At 38.3% G+C, this 15,520-nt stretch overlaps 1 protein-coding gene across 1 annotated transcript in view; it reads right to left on the bottom strand.

The window, feature by feature from the left end:
* The window catches only part of LOC126252796 (drebrin-like protein), a 209,349-nt gene that overhangs the window by 121,650 nt on the left and 72,179 nt on the right, over window positions 1-15,520 (bottom strand). Inside the window, exons 4-5 of the mRNA XM_049953733.1 lie at window positions 7,502-7,714; window positions 7,051-7,215 (exon numbers count right to left, since the gene is read on the bottom strand). Of these exons, the coding sequence (XP_049809690.1) occupies window positions 7,051-7,215; window positions 7,502-7,714 (378 nt within the window). The remainder of the gene's footprint in view (window positions 1-7,050; window positions 7,216-7,501; window positions 7,715-15,520) is intronic.

Below are 15,520 nucleotides of genomic sequence, written 5' to 3'. Positions count from 1 at the left end.
TATATGATTTTTAATGTTACATATGTTGACTAAAAGACAATAAAAACATTGTATCATTTTTTGGATTGATAATCTTAGAAGAAAGATTAAGAAAAGGCAAACCTACGTTTCTAGCATTTGTAGACTTAGAGAAAGCTTTTGACAATGTTAACTGGAATACTCTCTTTCAAATTCTGAAGGTGGCAGGGGTAAAATACAGGGAGCAAAAGGCTATTTACAATTTGTACAGAAACCAGATGGTAGTTATAAGAGTCGAGGGGCATGAAAGGGAAGCAGTGGTTGGGAAAGGAGTGAGACAGGGTTGTAGCCTCTCCCCGATGTTATTCAATCTGTATATTGAGCAAGCAGTAAAGGGAACAAAAGAAAAATTCGGAGTAGGTATTAAAATTCATGGAGAAGAAGTAAAAACTTTGAGGTTTGCCGATGACATTGTAATTCTGTCAGAGACAGCAAAGGACGTGGAAGAGCAGTTGAACGGAATGGACAGTGTCTTGAAAGGAGGATATAAGATGAACTTCAACAAAAGCAAAACGAGGATAATGGAATGTAGTCAAATTAAATCGAGTGATGCTGAGGGAATTAGATTAGGAAATGAGACACTTAAGGTAGTAAAGGAGTTTTGCTATTTAGGGAGTAAAATAACTGATGATGGTCGAAGTCGAGAGGATATAAAATGTAGACTGGCAATGGCAAGGAAAGCGTTTCTGAAGAAGAGAAATTTGTTAACATCGAGTATAGATTTAAGTGTCAGGAAGTCGTTTCTGAAAGTATTTGTATGGAGTGTAGCCATGTATGGAAGTGAAACATGGACGATAACTAGTTTGGACAAGAAGAGAATAGAAGCTTTCGAAATGTGGTGATACAGAAGAATACTGAAGATAAGGTGGGTAGATCATGTAACTAATGAGGAGGTATTGAATAGGATTGGGGAGAAGAGAAGTTTGTGGCACAACTTGACTAGAAGGAGGGATCGGTTGGTAGGACATGTTGTGAGGCATCAAGGGATCACAAATTTGGCATTGGAGGGCAGTGTGGAGGGTAAAAATCGTAGAGGGAGACCAAGAGATGAATACACTAAGCAGATTCAGAAGGATGTAGGCTGCAGTAGGTACTGGGAGATGAAGAAGATTGCACAGGATAGAGTAGCATGGAGAGCTGCATCAAACCAGTCTCAGGACTGAAGACCACAACAACAACAACAACAACAACAATCTTAAATATGATACAGCTGCATCAAAATATGACACACATTGGATATCCTTATGTACACTGAAGAGCAAAGGTTGAGGTCTTAAAAATGAGGTAGAGAACCCAAGAACCCCAAAACTGATATATATGTACAGCAGAACTAGGGTTTTCCTGTTGAGGTGGTTTCTAAGATACTTATAGCACAAAACCTATGTCTCAGAGTGAACTACAAAAATTTCTTTGATTTTTTAATTTCTAATAATATAAATGTAACCAACAACGGATGGGAACCATTTACCATTATACTTAAAATTTAAAAAAAAAAAAAATTAATAGATACATGAAATAGAATCACTATCTTACCCCCCACCCCACCCCCAATGAACAAAAATAGGGACATTGTATTTCCCACACCACCAGAAAAATGAAGGATTTGCAATTTCCATATCACACCACTCTTATTGACATGCAAAACATCTTATTAATTTAATTTAAAAACTATTTTGTCCACATCTACAGAATCTAGAGATATAATTCTAGGTCATTTTACAGTACTTTTTGTATGGTGCAGACATATCTGCAGCTGTATGAATTCCCCTTTCCTCCTAATTTAGCCAAAATCTAATCTCCTCTACCTACATTTGCTGGATTAATCATTACAATAAGCATCTAGTGTGGGCTCTTCGAAGGGGTTGACATCATCCAGGCTATCGTCATTCTTCAAAGAGATGCTGCAAATAAATGTAAGAAAACTATAGGCCTATATCAAAACATTTCATTCTACCTTATACATGTCAGAATGTAACCAGTAAATACCTATAAGAGAGATCAGGGAAAAAGAATACTTGCAAATTTTCTTTCCCCAGTTAATATTTGAGTAAGATCGTGTGCATCCACCACCAGAATCTGACACACAAGCAGTAACATGAAAACCTAGCACAGTCTATACCACCTGGCACATTAACGTCAACAATAGCAAGAAATGCAGCACAACAACTCTTGCATTATTGCCAACAACAGCAAGAAACATAATTCAGTGTATATAACTGCATTATCAAGAAGATTTTGCATATCACTTTTAGGAATCAACAACAACATATTCTGGAACTGAGCATATCTTATTTAAGAATTATATTAATTGCTTAATAACTATATCCATATAATAAATTTAACAATAATTAATAACCCAGCGCGCAGAGCACAATATTCTGTATTTGTAACAACTGTGTGCACATTTATTTTTAAGTCCAAAAATGCTGTTTGTCGAAATTAATTTTTTCCTGAAAAGAGAAATTCGTAATGGCAAAACAAGTTATGACTAACCATTCCTAAACAATGGCAGCATAGGCCTAAATCACAGTAGGAATATTTGTAACAATACTGTGAAAAGGATAGTTGCTACTCACCATACAGTTGAGGTTCTGAGTCGCAGATAGGTACAACACTGCGTAAGACCAATTACACAGGCCAATGACGGAAAAACTTTTTTGCTGAAAATACCTTATTCTTATGTTTTTAGGGTGGGAAATCCAAATATGATACTTAAAAACTGTATTACCCACCATTTCTTCACATTTTACAGTTAAATTTATTAAACTTAGTGATTTTTTAAAAGAATTTAACAGCTTTTTTATAGTCAAAATAATTTTAAGAGGAGGCGTAATGAATGTAGATGACATTGGTAGCACTGCTGAAAAACATTTGCTGGCAAAAAAAGGTCGATTCTATTTTTGTGTTTACGGATGGTGTTTTGCTTACCTCACTATCCCATTTCCTGCACATGTGCTCAGTACAATGTCTAATCGTGGTTGTAAAAACTCTGCTGACAGTTTTGTTATATTTGTGGTGAATTTGTGATTAAAAAGAACACCAAAAAAACATTACAGATTTTTGAAAAGGTTTATCTATCATACTTTGGATCTAAACTTGGTGATCAAGATAAATCTTGGGCGCCGCATAATGTATGTTGTGTGCATGTTGAAGTTCTGAGAAAATGGTCAAAAAAGGAGAAAAAAGCCTTTAGATTTGCTGTTTGTATGATATGGAGAGAGCCAAGAAATCATTCCGATGATTGCTACTTTTTGCAGTGTTCACATTACTGGTCATAATTCGAAAAACAAGAAGGTAATAAGTTACCCTAACTTTCCGTCCGCCATCTGACCAGTAGGGAATGGTGAAGATTTGCCAATTCATGAACCACCAGATGGCTTAAATTCTATTCCAACAGAAGTATTTTCTGATGTACAATGTGATTTAGATGAACCAGATGATGATGAATTCCATTGTAATACAGAAAGTCTAGAGCCCAAATTGTTTACTCAGACCAAGCTTAACGATTTGGTTAGGGATTTGGGCTTAATGAAAGAAAAAGCTGAGTCGCTTAGCTCTCGATTACAAGGAAAGAACTTATTGACAGTTGGAAGCAGCATATACATGTACAGAAAGAGAGAGCAGTAATTTTCCAAGTTCTTTCAACAAGAAGGTGATTTAGTGTACTGCTCACACATTCCTGGTCTGATGAATGAGTTTGGTACTGAATACAAAAAGGAGAACTGGAGGCTGTTTGCTGATTCATCCAAAACTATTTTAAAGGTTACAATGGTAACATGTATGCGTCTATAACTGTTGGACACTCTGTACATGGAAGAAAGCTATGAAAATCTAGAAATAGTGCTAAATAAAATAGGCTATCCTGCTCATTATTGGATTATATGTGGCGATCTAAAAGTAACATGCATGCTCCTTGGTCAGCAAGGTGGCTTTACCAAATTTCCATGTTTCTTGTGTGAATGGAACAGTAGGGCTAGGAATCAACACTGCTGCAGAAAGAACTGGCCTGTGAGGGAGTCTTTAAGACCTGGCGAGAAGAACATTCAAAGCAAAAACCTCGTAGATCCAAAAAACGTACTCCTACCACCTCCACATATAAAGTTAGGCCTAATGAAACAGTTTCTAAAGGTGTTGCCTAAAGATGGACTACGTTTTAGGTATCTCTGCCAAAAGTTTCCACACCTTTCAGAAGCTAAACTAAAAGAAGGTGTCTTTGTCAGACCTGCAGATCTGACATTAGAAAATTGATGTTTGATGTTAACTTTGAATCCACAATGACCTTAAAGGAGAAAGAAGCATGAGTATCATTCAGGCAAGTCGTTATGAAGTTCTAAGGACATGAAAAAGACCCAGAATACATTCCTATTATAGCTACAATGTTAAAGAAGTTTAAAACTTTAGGATGATTAATGTACCTGAACGTTCACTTTTTGAACAGTCACCTGGATTACTTCCCGGACAATATGGGAAATGTTAGTGAGGAGCAAGAAGAGCATTTTCACCAGGACATTAAAGTGATGGGAAACACTACCAAGGCCGCTGGAACACCAACACGATGGGGGACTACTGTTTATCACCTCACCGAGAAGTTCAGCAAGTGTCTCATCGTAGAAAAAGCTACACAAGAAGCTTCAAAGAAAAATGAGAAAGAAAATAAAACCAATTCCAGCTGACAAGTGAAACCTCTATTAACACATATCATTGTTTTAAGAAGCTTAATGTAAATACAAACCATGCTTATGTTGTAACAAAGCATTTCATTAATTTCCCTGTTTACCGTATAGCATAGGATTTTTAAACTATATAATAAAAAGCATACTGTTCGAAAACTATGGGTGATACAAAAAAAAAATAAGGCTAGATTTGGATTCAGCTCATAAAAATCTATAAAGATCAGCTATCAAAGTAAAAAAAGTTTTTCAAAAAATATTTTCATTGGCCTGCGTAATTTTTAATAACTGTTGGTGCATTTACTAACTGTTGGAATGTAATAGGAATATATGTGGTAGGTATGGTTTTCCTATAATCAGACTGGGTGCCTTTTAAGATTTTAACCGTGTCTGTTTTAGGACACAATACCCTAATTGTACAGTTTCCTTATGAATCATTAATGTAATTGTAAATTACCCCTTCTGACCTGTTCCATTCCTTTGCGCTATATACTGAACACATAGAATATGTTTGTAGGTGTGTTACACACTTGATAGCATCGGGGGATGTTGGGATGAAGAAATTTCACGAGAGGGAGGTAACTACAAATTTACTATGGGACTGGGCTAAGAGATATGCAAGCAAGCATATTACTTGAACATGTTAATATCACTAGGAAAAAAATACTGTGTGAATGAAGAACTGTGAGATGAATAAAGATAAGCAATGACTGCACGAAGGAGACACTGAGCACTGCTTAAGCACATACGCATTATGTTTAACACTGCAGCGTTCAGGTTTCAAACTTAAGTCATTCATCAATGATCAGAATTTCTTTATGCTGAGAGGTCACGTTTACCAATTTCATTTTTTATCTTCAATGTTACATTATACAAGTGACCAGAGATCATATAACCCACTGTTATCAAATCACGAATCAGTTTTTATGTGGAAACAGTAGATTATGATTAGTGTAGGTTCATGTGTTTTATCAAACAATGGAAAATCCAGGATGAGCTGTAACAGTATTACAAAAAGGACAGTTGCTACTCACCATATAGTGGAGATGCTGAGTCATAGATAGGCACAACAAAAAGACTGTCAGAAAGTGAGCTCTTGGCCAACAAGGACTTTGTTGAAAATAGACAACACACACACACACACACACACACACACACACACAACCACAGTCTCTGGCAGCTGAAGCCAGTCTTCAGTCTCGTTTCAGCTGCCAGACTGTGGTCATATGTGCGTGAGCTGCATTTGCATGAGTGTGTGTTGTCTATTTTTGACAAAGGCCTTCTTGGCCAAAAGCTCACTTTCCGACATTCTTTTCGTTGTACCAATTGCGACTCAGCATCTCTGCTTCATGTGTTTTATTCCACACTTGTTGAGCATGTATATGTAATCAAATGAAGTGGTTGGTGGTTAAGTTCATTTATAGTTTAATAACACGAGCAGGAAATTACTGAGAAAGAAAACACACATGCACAGCAGGTTGGGATGGGCTCATGATGAAGGCAACAAGCATCAGTTGTTTTTTCTCCAACAGTCATTAAAAATTATTGGTCATCAGTGTAGAAGTTTATTGACTGCACCGGTACTATAATGGTTAAGAGTTACAGGTTGAAATTTGGAATTTATTTAGTTATGAAAACCACACTACAATTCCTCTACTGAAACATCACATTGAGAAATATCTTTCACTATCTATATTTATGAGACTCTGGGGATAGAGATGATCAGGTGAATTTTACATTTCTTCCTGTCTTGAGGATTTGCTATAAATAAATAGTTTTGAGCAAAACCCAATTATGATAAGAATGAATATATCACATGAAACAGACAGAAGATATTGAAAAAGTTAAAAGATAAGCAGCATAATTTGTGATAGGACTGTTTGGTAATCAGTACACTGAAATCATCCAGTACCCAAAAAAAGAAACATGGGCAGCTTATGTAGGGCAACTCTTGAATTTTAAGAATGTGCCTTCACGGAAGTCTAAAACACACACACACACACACACACACACACACACACACACACACACAAATCACGCCGAAGCATGGTCATTGCATTTGAGAAACTAAACCCCAAACAGAAGTCTATGGTAACTACTTTTTGCAAATGAATCCATGAATGCTATCAACAGGTGTGTACCAAGCAACACTGTCTGAGTTTCTGTTATATACAATGTAGTGTACTGCTGAATGCGAGTACACATGCTATATAAATATATTGTCCTTATATGATACATCTTGAAATGAAAATAATTAATGATAACTGTGATTATATGTTTTCTCTTGTGCTAATATTTAGGAGACCAGGAAATTCCATTTAGAAAGCAAAATAGCTGTGCCATTCACAGATTTTTCTCCTACCTCCCTCTTATGCCTCTCTTCTTCCAGCTTCCGCCGCTCTTCCTCACGACGTTTCCGTTCCTCAGCTTGACGTTGCTGTTCTTCCCTCTGTTCACGTTCCCAAAACTGGTCGCGCTCATGAACATCAATTTCTTGGCGTGGGATAACACGTTTGTATGTGGTTCCCTGAAAGCCAAACACATACATTTGTTTTAAGGCATAATTTATAAGGTTCATTCATTGCCTTATATCATAAATTTTAGTATTTCTATTCAGTGATTAACATTTATCAGGAGGTAATTAAGGACACTTACAATAGCAAGATTAACCTCTCTTATAAAACTCAATTACTACTGCACACTGAAAGCGCTTCAGTACATCTATATAATGATAATACACTAAGAAGCAATTCCATGAAACTCTCTCTTTTGCAGGAACTAAAGTACAAACAATTACACACAAATCTACTCACAACAGGTCCAGCATCATTTGTGTTGTCGGCTCTTTCCTTAAAGCTATATGCTGAGCCTGTGGACTTGGCTACTTTTTCAATTATGAGTTGGGGATCCACTTCTTCCTCATTTCGTGCATTCATGGTAACGTGAGCACCCTTGAAAAAGGCAGCCACATCACGAACATGGTTGGCACATGTCCCCTTGCGTCCCAATGGTGCACCTTCACCCTGCTAAGGAAATTGAATAAAAATACTAAGTATATGGCAAAATTAAGACAAGTCTGTTTTGCGTATTTACTGTTTTCTTTCATTCACTGTACATATTTACTGTTTTCTTTCTTTCACTGTACTGGGTACTACTATTACATCTACTTCTATCTGATTACTCTGCAATTCACACTTAAATGTTTTGCTGAGGATTCACAAAATCACTTTCAGATTGTTCCACTCTTGAAAAGCACATGGGAAAAATACATATCTACATATTTCCATGTGAGTTTTGAGTTCTCTTATTTTATTATGATGGTTATTTCTCCGTGTGTAGGTTGTAGTCAACAAAATATTTTGCATTCAGAGGAGAAAGTTGGTGATCAATATGTTGTAAAAAAATCCTGTTGCAGTGAAAAATGTTTTTATTTTAATGACTGCCACCCCAACTCATGTATCATATCCATGGTACTTCCTGTCCCCTATTTCATGATAATGAAATGGCACAAAACTCTGCCACAGCCCAAAGCTGTAACCTGGCCGCCATCACTGCCAGCAGCTGTGGATGGAGATATGGTGCTGCAGCAACACTTTGTTTTGGGACACTTTTGCAATAACCTCCATCCGAGTAACACCATCTGCACCACATCTCTGTTCGAGATGTTTCAGTGCTACACAGAAACATGGATTCTTCTGAATAGGTCAGTGCCAGACAGTGGTATTTAAATTGCTGGAGCCAGCCCATCATCAGCTGGGTCACTTAATGACGCACAGCCTGGGTCAGTCGACATCATACTAATGATGCAGCTGCCACTGATGCCTCCAGAACACAAACTATCAACCACTGACTGACTGCCTGGGCTCCTCACAATCTCTGAAACCTCCCCCCCCCCCCCCTCTCCCAAGTGATCCCATTCACAATGTCGAGGAGGTTCTACTGGTAGTTGTCAGAAACACTGGATGTAGCCTGCCAGAAGTTGTGTTATACATAATCAACATTAAATGAAACCTCTTGCCCAGGTCTGGAGGCAATCCATGGCACCTTCTGACCACTGACTGAAGGAGTGAAGGAAGGTACTCATCTCAGGTGGTGTAAGCACAAGTCACGATCAGTGCCAACACCCCAGATTTTGAGAAGAAATTGGACTACTCAAAGCAAACAAAGCACCAGACTTTAATATAATTCCTTTTAGATTCCATAGTCTACACACTGCAGAAATATCTCCTTCACTAGTTTGTGTCTTAAGAATTACCCATGCAGTAAACAGACATATTTAACTGGAAATGAACATGTCACCAACTTCCTTTATTTTTCCTCAAAAAAAAAAAAAAAAAAAAAAAAAAAGAGGGGGGTGGTGGGGGGGGGGGGGGGGAGGAGACGACACACACACAAAATTATGCACCATTATTGCTAACATATGCCTGCTGCATGATTCTAGATATTATAAACTTGAACGTTATGGTCAGCCTGATGAAAAAGAAGATTTTCTCAAATAATCAGTTTGGATTGAGGTATAATGTGATGCCTTGATAATAATACCTCTAGGTGAACAGGTAGTTTCTGTGTTACCAGATTTCTAAATGACGTCTAATCGCAAATTGACAATGTTGACTTATAGCCAAGATTAAATTAGATTACATTACACTGAGGTGACAGAAACCATGGGATACTTCCTAAAATACTGTGTTGGACCTCCTTTTGTCTGGCATAGTGTAGCAGCTCGATGTGGCATGGGCTCAACAAGCTGCTGTAAGTTCCCTGCAGAAATATGAGTCATGCTGCCTCTATAGCTGTCTATAACTGCGAAAGTGTTGCTGGTGCAGGATTTTGTGCATGAACCGACCTCGATATATGTCTTTGTCTATAACTGCGAGCAATTTGGATGGCCAAATCATTTGCTCGAAGTGTCCAGAACGGCCCAGTAACATGGTGCATTGTCACCCATAAAAATTCCATAGTTGTTTGGGTACCTAAGATTTATGAATGGCTGCAAATGGTCTCCAAGTAACCAAACATAGTCATTTGCAGTCAGTGATTGATTCAGTTGGAACAGGGGACGCAGTAAATTCCATGTAAACATAGCCCACGCCATTATGGAGCCATCACTGCCTTGCACAGTGCCTTGTTGACAACTAGGGTCTACAGCTCATGGGTTCTGCACCACACTCGAACCCTACCATCAGCTCTTACCAACTGAAATTGGGACTCATCTGCCCAGGCCACAGTTTTCCAGTTGTCTAGAGTCCAAATGATATGATCATGAGTCCAGGAGAGGCACTGCCTGCGAATTCGTGCTGTTAGCGAAGGCACTCTCATCAGTAGTCTGCTGCCACAGACCATCACCACCAAATTTTGATGATCTATCCTAACAGGCACATCTCTCGTATATCCCACATAGATTTCTGCAGTTATTTCACGCAGTGTTTCTTGTGTGCTAACACTGACTGTTCTATGCAAATGCCACTGTCGTCAGTCATTAAGTGAAGGCCGTTGGCCATTGCATTGTCCATGGTGAGATGTAATGCCTGAAATTTGGTAGTCTCAACACACTCCTGACACAGTGGATCTCTGAATATTAAATTCCCCAACAATTTCCAAAATGGAATCTCCTGTGTGTCTAGCTCCAGCTACCATTCCACATTCAAAGTCTCCTAATTCCTGGTGTGTGGCCATAATCATGGCAGACACATTTTTACATGAATCATCTGAGTACAAATGACAGCTCCGCCAATGCACTGTGCTTTTATACCTTGCGTATGTGATACTACTGCCATCCGTATATGTACATCTCAGTATCCCGTAACTTTTTTCACCTGGGTGCAGATGTACATCTTGTACTATAGAGCCACAGTTAGGAGATCCTCAAGGATGCTGTGGAACATGCCAGAAAACAAGAATACATAATAAATATTTAAAAAGAGAAAAAAGATATGTTAATGTACCTTCCAAAAACCCCTAGTGAAATTGCCCGCTCATGGGTGTGGAATAAGTCAAAAAATCCCAAATACATCTTCATGTAAAAGGTAATAACAAAAATGTTACCAAACATGTAAATGTTCAATACATTGACGAGGTGCATAAGATAATTCTTAGGCTATTGTATGCAAGCGTTAGCAAACAGAAAAATCAGTTTACAACACTTATTTAAATTGATCACATTAATGCACTGAAAATATACGTCAGTTAGGGATTTTTATGTAACACTCACCACATAATTCCAATGCGTGCAACACAGAAACAGTTAACAGAAAAACAACATCCACACTAGCTTTCAAGCATTTGCTCTTTTTCTAGCAGAAGTACACACATTCACATACAAACACGGAGACACCAAAACACACACTTCTGTGCCACGGTATGACTGATTATTGATACTAGATTACTGAAAGCAGCTGCCTGAGCTGATGGAGATGGGAAGGGGTAGGGAAGGACACGCTAGCAGGAAGGGGGTAGGTCTTTGGACAGATAACTCCACATCCACACAACAAGGCGAAAAAAGTACTGAGAGTAGAATAAAAAGAGGTGTAGGAAGAGGGAGAGGGTATATGGGAGGGGAAAGGAATAGTAAAAAAGGAGATAAAGGTGAAAGTGAAGAAGGACGGAGGCGAGAGGGCAGGGAGATGGAGAGGGGAATGAGAGAGGGATGGGAGCTGGGAGGAGGAGGAGGGAGGGAGGGAGGGATGGAGGAAGAAAGTGCCCATATGATGGGGAGGGTGGGGGGGGGGGAGGATGAGTGGTGGGAGAGGGCAGTGCATGATTTTGATGGAGAAGTTGTGGAGTGGACAGAGGAGAGAAAGGAAAAGGTAAGGTGAGGCAGTGGGAACATATTAATAGAGGTTTTGGCAAGGAGGAGGTGACAATTCAGGATATTCTGGATGGATGCCCATCTGTGTGATTCACGGAAATGTGTGTTGGAAGGGAGTAGCCAAAAGGCCCACCAGTTCCTTTACACAGAGTGAAATACTCTCAAAAATCCTCAACACACTCCAATGTGAGATGTTATATGATGGTCACTGTGCAGTGTGGAGAGGTACTACAAAAAATTAAAAAGACCCTGTTCCAAAATGAGTCACGAAATACACATTTTCTGACCAAATGTATCTGGACACCTGTTGGTGGGCATTAATATGGGGTGCATACACCATTCCTCTTCATTACAGCTTGAATCCTGCTGCAGGCACTTTCAATGAGGTGCCTGAATGTCTGTGGAGGAATGGCAGCCCATTCTCCCTCAACGACCAAAACCAGAGAAGGTAGAGAGGTCAGATAATGAGGTCTAGAGCGAATTCAATGTTCTAACTCATCTCAGAGGTATCCCATTGGGTTCAGGTCAGAACTCTGAACAGGCTAGTCCATTTCAGGAATGTTATTGTACACAATTACTGGCTCACAGGTGCTGCATTATGACAAGGTGATACAAAGTCATCAAACCGTTGCTCTACTGTATGCAGTACACAAGGCTGTAAAATGTCTAGTCATATCCTTCCGCATTTGGTATTTTGTTAAGCACACTAATGTCATTACATCCTAATCATGAAACACATGCCCACTCCATAATGCCATTTCCTCTGTACTCCAGTGATGACACTACACGTGATGGCAGGTAACATTCTCCAAGCATCTGCCACACCCAAATCCTTCCATTGGATGGCCACAGGGTATAATGTGATTCATCACTCCAAACACTCATTTTCAGTCTTCCACTGACCAATGGTATCGCTCTTTACAGCACCTCGAGTGTCATTTGGCTTAACTACAGAAATATGTAGCTTATGAGGAGCTGCTCAACCACTGTATCCCCCCATCCCCCCCATCCCCACCCATCATCTTTAACTACCTACACAGAGTCCTAGTGCTAGCTGGACTGCTGGTAGCACTTGGCAACTCATAAGTAAGTCCTTCGAGTGATTTCATGTGATTTTTTACAATCACTCTCCACAGTGCTCGACCATCCCCGTCCATCAGTACATGAGGTCTGTCTGGTCTTGGTTTAGCTGTGCTTGTTCCTTCGCATTTTCACTTCACACTCACATCACCAACAGTCTACCTGTGCTATTTTAGAAGGGTTGAAATGTCCTCATGGATTTGTTAGTCAGGTAACATCCAATGACTAGTCCAGGTTGGAAGTTACTTAACTCTCCAATTGGACCCATTCTGCTGTTACTGCTTCTCTACTGACAACACAATATTTCCAGCCTCCTTTTTTAGATTAGATTAGATTAGATTTACTTTCATTCCAATTGATCCGTAGTGAGGAGGTCCTCCAGGATGTAGAACATGTCAGAAAAACAACAATACATGACAAATATTTACAACTCAAACAAAAAGCTAATGTACCATTCCACAGGTCCCAAGTGGAATGATCATCATTTTTTAATGAACACTATATGAAAGAATCATTTTACAAATACTAACGCACTGAATTTAAAATAAAAAAGTTTTTTAAATTTATTTATAAGGTAATAAACGTGTAATACAACTACTATAATACTTATTTACAATGAACACATTACTGCACTGAAATGGTGCAGAAGTTAGATTGTACTTACACACACACACACACACACACACACACACACACACAAATCAGTTGGTTCTATTGAGAAATTCATCAATGGAGTAGAAGTAGTTGGCCACCAATAAATCCTTTAAGCTTCTCTTAAACTGAATTTCATTGGTTGTTAAGCTTTTTATGGCTGCTGGCTAGTTATTGAAAATGTGTGTTCCTGAATAATGCACACCTTTTTGTACAAGACTAAGTGACTTTAAATCCTTGTGAAGATTATTCTTATTTCTAGTATTGATTCCATGAATTGAGCTGTTGGTTTGAAAAAGTGATATATTTTTAATGACAAATTTCATTAAAGAATAGATATATTGGGAAGCAGTAGTTAATATCCCTAGTTTCCTAAACAGGCTTCTGCAGGATGTTCTTGAGTTCACACCACATATAACTCTCACTGCACATTTTTGTGCCCAGAAAACTTTAGCTTGGCTTGATGAATTACCCCAAAAAATAATCCCATATGACATTATGGAATGAAAGTAAGCATAGTATGCCAGCATCTTCATTTTTATATCCCCTATGTCTGACACAATTCACATTGCAAATAGAGATTTGTTAAGACGCTTCAGCAGTTCTGTGGTGTGCTTTTCCCAGTTGAATTTATTATCAAGCTGTAATCCCAAGAATTTAACACTGTCCACTTCTTCTATCTGCTTGTCATCGTATGTTAGGCATATACTCGTGGGACACCCCTTACAAGTTCTGAACTGCATGTAGTGTGTTTTTTCAAAGTTTAGTGACAAGGAATTGGCTAGGAACCAGTGATTAATGCCCACAAATATTTTATTAGCTGATCTTTCTAAGACTACACTTGATTTGCTATTTACTGCAATGTTTGTATCATCGGCAAACAAAACAAACTTGGCATCTGGTAATGTTACTGATGAAACGTCATTGATATACACAAGAAGGAAGGGCCATAAAATGGAACCTTGTGGGACCCTACATGTAATTAGTTCCCAGTTGGATGCTGTTTGATATATGTCTCTTTCCTAATAAAACCCTTTGTTTCCTGCCAGAGATATAAGATTTGAACCATTTTGCAGCATTTCCCGTTACACTATAATATTCTAATTTACTTAAAAGGATATTGTGATTTACACAGTCAAATGCCTTTGACAGATCACAAAATATACCAGTTGCCTGCAATTTCTTATCTAATGAATTAAGCACATTTTCATCTAATTTTACTGGCAAGTCTTTCTCCCATGATATCTAGGAATCACTTTCGCAATTACGTAGTGTGTCTTGTGAGTTTTGATCAGATAGTGTGTTAGTTCCTGTAATTCACATCATTTCACATGCCCACGAGGCAAAATTAGAGAAATCTGTGTATATGCATGACAGTATTGACAATCTTTCTTACTGTGCACTGCCTGTAAATAGAACTGGAAAAGGGGGAGAAAGGAATGATTCTGCTGCACCATGTACCCTCTGTCACACATCTTATAGTGCCTTGCGTCACACACATGTACATGCACGTACCAAACTCTTTATCACACCTTTAGTAGAAGTACTGGTTTTATGAAGTAATGTTTGTGTCACTTTGATGTATATATTTGCATCTGTAGATCTTCATAAAGGAAAGTTAAAAGTAACATGAATGACTGCCTTCATACAGAAAGCTACTGCCTCAATTTAATCTTCAAGATTTTAATCAAAGTATACACTAAATTTACTTCCTTGAACATGTCCAGCATTTCCATGGCTGAAGAGTGGCTCATCTTTTTTCCTTCAATCATTTGTCCTTCATTTCTACTATGGAAGGACACTTTTTGTCACAATAGTCTTTCACTTTCTCACACAATCTCTGTAATACACATTTTCTTCAAGTTCTGTTCTCTCAGTAATTTAACAAGCATATTTTGTAAAAGTGTAATTTTACCATGTATTGAAGACTCATGTATCACCATAAGTCTCAGATGCTTAATTTTTTCATATTATTTGGGGATACTGGAACAGGGAATTTACTCAGCAACTTTGTCAGTACTTAGTTTGAATGTGATTTGTTTTAAATCAAACATGGCAACAGCACAAGAGCATGCAGGACTCAAAAATAAATAAATATTAACTTGCTTGTAGCTATTCTTCCCCTCTATTAAAAGACTAATTAATTAATTAATTAATTAATTAATTAATTGCCAAGAATAAATTATATAATCCACAAAAATATGAACAGCATGGACTCGTGGGCCTGTTCCTTTTAAGACTTTTGTGCTTTTGCTCACTGCTCATGTGGCAATCCCCATCCCCCTCTAAGCTG

Source organism: Schistocerca nitens, chromosome 4, assembly GCF_023898315.1.
Source record: "Schistocerca nitens isolate TAMUIC-IGC-003100 chromosome 4, iqSchNite1.1, whole genome shotgun sequence".
Classification (NCBI taxonomy): Eukaryota; Metazoa; Arthropoda; class Insecta; order Orthoptera; family Acrididae; genus Schistocerca; species Schistocerca nitens.
Note: the sequence above shows the minus strand (reverse complement) of the source record. Positions and strands in the feature narration are given on the sequence as shown.